This window comes from Erigeron canadensis, chromosome 4 (assembly GCF_010389155.1).
Source record: "Erigeron canadensis isolate Cc75 chromosome 4, C_canadensis_v1, whole genome shotgun sequence".
Taxonomy (NCBI): Eukaryota; Viridiplantae; Streptophyta; class Magnoliopsida; order Asterales; family Asteraceae; genus Erigeron; species Erigeron canadensis.
The window spans coordinates 21,287,775-21,291,498 of record NC_057764.1 but is presented as its reverse complement, the minus strand read 5'-3'; the positions used below and the strand labels follow the sequence as shown (position 1 = coordinate 21,291,498).

Genomic DNA, 3,724 nt, shown 5'->3' with positions numbered 1-3,724 from the left:
ATAAAAATTCAAATATAACTTTTGAATTTTAATCTTGATTTTAATCAAAAAAAAGTCAAGATGTCTCTCATGCCAGTAACTCAATGTCCCATTATGGATCATGTGTCGTCTCCATCTTCTTCTTGGTTTTCTACAAGCAAGTAGAAGATAAGTTATAACTGCAAATTGATCGAACTATATATGGAAGTCACGACTCACTTAACTTGCAAAATGTATTGACATAATAACAAGTGATATACAGAACCTATTTCACTACAAGATAAGTGCCATTTAGTGACTGAAAAAAAGAGTCACTAAAAGTATAATAACAGTCATTAAAAGTCATAAGGCCTTCTCCTTCTAAACTAAAAACAGTCACTACTGGAGCCATCACTATAGATCTATTATGACTGAAATTTTGAGTCACAAAAGGTATGCAACCTTTAATGACTAATATTTCAGTCATTTTAAGTAGGCACCTGAGCAAGCAAGAAAATTTTTAATGACTAACATAACAGTCACTAAAAGTCATATATTTTATTTTCAATTGGATTTGCTTTATTACAGAATCTATATAAAATAAAAATTGCTCAAATAGTCAAATACCATAAAATACAAATAACATGAATTATAATGTAGTTTATTTCACATGGCAAACAATACAATATTAATCCAAAGTAGTAACTTCAATAAGAAACACAAAACAACTCAAATAGGCTCCTGGATTACTATATCAAGATAACTCGATAACTACATACATGCTTGATGGTGAAGTCTTCAAGTATTCTACTCTTGGCTTCTGGAACTTGCTTCTGCCAGAATTGCCATTTACACCTGTGCAAACCAAAAAGTGGCCAAGTTAATTTAGAAACCTATATACAAAATGAAAGCTTAGCATTAGCAACAGCCTGAACGATACACTATTCGTTTCAAAAACATGCTTTAATTTGTTCTTATATCTATGAACTGCCATAAAGAGAACAAGACTAGCAACAGCCGAACAATAACTATAGCAGTACATGGCACGTTTCAAAAAATGCTTTAATTCGCTCTTATATCTATGAACTCGCCATTACACTGTCCATTTCAAAAACATGCTTTAATTTGTTCTTATATCTATGAACTGCCATAAAGAGACTAACACTCGTACACCATTTTTAATGATGTGATTTCAGTATACACAACGTGTTAACAATCCTAGAAGACATATCAACAGCCCTAATGTAGTTTCAATTACTAATTTCAATTAGAGACAATACAAAAATAAGTCATATCTATACAATTGTACATCTAATATTCTAGTATAGAAGTAGTTTGTGAACAAAGAATAAAGAATTCGAGTTTCTTAACTGTTAAGATAGGAGAAAACCATGTCTTCAAGAACTGTTGCATATAATACAATTCAAAGAATAAATTTTCTATAATATGCATAATAAATGTGGTACATTATATATATAGAACAAAAATAACACTAACCTGTTATGACTTGCACGAGAAGATGTTGGGTTTTCTGTAGAAGAATGATTATACACGCTAGACGAATCACTAGCAACCTGAAATTACTTGGAGTTAAAAAGAATCAAATGCATTCAAATATGATTATACTTTCAAAATTGATATATCATATACCTGTGTGTTTAGACCTTTAAAAATGTTAGCAAGATCTGAATTAGGTAATTGGTCTTTAATAAGAGCCATAAATTGGATCATAACTTCCTGTCTATCTTTTAATTCCTTCATTTCAGCATCTTGTCTTTCTTTCGATTCATCCATTTCTTTCATTTTGTCTTCAAGCTCATTGATACGAGCCTTCAATACGGGTATTTGAGGATCTTGTGACAAACAAGATCCTTTATCTTTTGCTATTACAACTTTTCCCAAGCATCGAACACGACCTCCTTTCTCTGGTCCTTTGACCTTTGCCAAGTCATCATTTTTCCAATTAAGATCCACTCCTTTAGTAGAACTAGTAGACCCATTCTCTAAACTTTTCAATTTACCCTGGACATAGTCTACTAGCTAAGAAAATATACTAAAAGAAATCATATATTGCAGCTTTAACAATTCAAAATTTAAAGATACTTACCACAACTTCTGTTGCCACCTCATTCACGATATCTCCATTTTCACGTGTACGGGTTAGACAATACACTTTCCCCCGTGATGGTCGAACACCAGTCTTTTTTGTCTACAAAAACTCTCATGATGAATTATCTAAAATATCCTCTGATTTATATACAATATATCAACACTAATTTCCGTTAGATACAGCTCTTAACCAAATCTGACCGAATCAAATAACTATTGTAACATAAACAGGAAATTATATTAAATTAAAAAATATATATATATCTAAATGAAAATTGAGAGATGAATTAATGAGGCTCATTAAACTTGGTATTACCTCATCATGAATCAACCTAGCAAAAGATTTGGTTCCGATCACATGAGGCTCTTTAAACTTGCCACGAATCTTTCTCTTCATCTCACTTTCCACCTGTTCATTTATATATTAGTTTGAGTTTTATAATTGTCAACGAACTATAGTGTCATTCAAAAACATAGATTACCTGAACTTTGTCTTTAAACCAATAAGTCACTAGCTTCTTAAATTGTTCTTTATCAACCCTCGGATCATTTTGGGCAGCTACAATACCATTTATCGTTGAGCTTGAATCAAACCACTTCTTTTTTAACTCATATTTCCATGACTTGAATTTTATTCCCATATCAGACAACACCCAGTCCTTAACTTTATCATTTTCAGCGGGTACAAAAATAAATCGGCCCTATGATGAGTTTAAATGAAGTTATTATTTCAAATCATGCGAATATAATCATTCCAGATAGATATATGTAACAAGAAGTACCTTCACGAGGTTCCACAAGTCATCTTTTTTATCTTCAGGTATTGTCCTCCAATGTAGATATTCTATTGAGAGGTGATTCGACATCTTCACTAATGTCCCCAAAAAACTAGTGAACTCTTTTCCCTCATCCCCAACTGGCTGTCCTAACTCGTTAAAAGTAACCTCAATCCGCTCATCACTTTCTAAATCCCAAATTGCTTGTTTTACAGTATGACGCCGAACCTTTTTTGGTGGGCCTGAATCAGATTGTACATTGTCAGTAGCTTCATTTACATTTGCTTGTTGTTCTTCAGTATGAGGCTCCACTTCAGTGTTTTGTTGTTCAAGCCCACCAGTTTTGACTATACACAACCTTTTACTTTTACCCATCTTGTGTACAAATCTGATAATAACAGAGCCAATAAGACAAAAACCATATCAAAAAACACTCAACTAAAAAATGATATTATTTAATATATTAAACGACAAAACAAATTTCATTAGTATAAGTTGTACTGAACAGCTTCTGAATATTTAAGATTCTTCACTGACCTTGTTCACACATAACACAAGTTACTATTTCACCATACAATCTGAACTAAGTTTATGCATATGCAAGCTGTAGATTATATTGCAAGAAACTAATAAATCACAAGCTAATAAACTAACTTCATCTTCATATTTCAGCTCTCGAATATTTCAGATTCTACTATATATCATTTTCATCTTCATCTTCATACTCCATAATCGGTATGCCATCAGTTTCTTCAACATCACTACCAACTCTATCTAGGTTTGGTACGCCAAATGTGTCTAGAAGTGAATCAAGACGACTTTGATCAGCATCAGATTGCATATTTGAGGAATATTTGAGGAATATTCATCGGGAGGTTTGA

At 32.2% G+C, this 3,724-nt stretch overlaps 1 protein-coding gene across 1 annotated transcript; it reads right to left on the bottom strand.

Moving 5' to 3' along the window:
- Window positions 1-603: 603 nt before the first annotated feature.
- On the bottom strand, window positions 604-3,218 carry LOC122597140. The gene is made up of 8 exons (XM_043769772.1): window positions 2,850-3,218; window positions 2,550-2,768; window positions 2,384-2,476; window positions 2,066-2,167; window positions 1,609-1,980; window positions 1,456-1,532; window positions 1,330-1,362; window positions 604-813 (listed from the first exon to the last, which is right to left on the bottom strand). The coding sequence occupies exons 1-7, from the start codon at window positions 3,216-3,218 to the stop codon at window positions 1,356-1,358; spliced, it is 1,239 nt and encodes a 412-aa protein (XP_043625707.1). The 3' UTR covers window positions 604-813; window positions 1,330-1,355.
- Window positions 3,219-3,724: the final 506 nt, after the last annotated feature.

Excerpts from the sequence above, each read along its gene's own strand:
- LOC122597140 (XM_043769772.1), bottom strand. The coding sequence starts at position 3,218 with ATGGGTAAAAGTAAAAGGTTGTGTATAGTCAAAACTGGTGGGCTTGAA. Across the intron at positions 2,769-2,849 it reads ACTTGTGGAACCTCGTGAAG|GGCCGATTTATTTTTGTACC; the intron begins GTACTTCTTGTT and ends AACTCATCATAG. Across the intron at positions 2,168-2,383 it reads CTAGGTTGATTCATGATGAG|ACAAAAAAGACTGGTGTTCG; the intron begins GTAATACCAAGT and ends GAGTTTTTGTAG.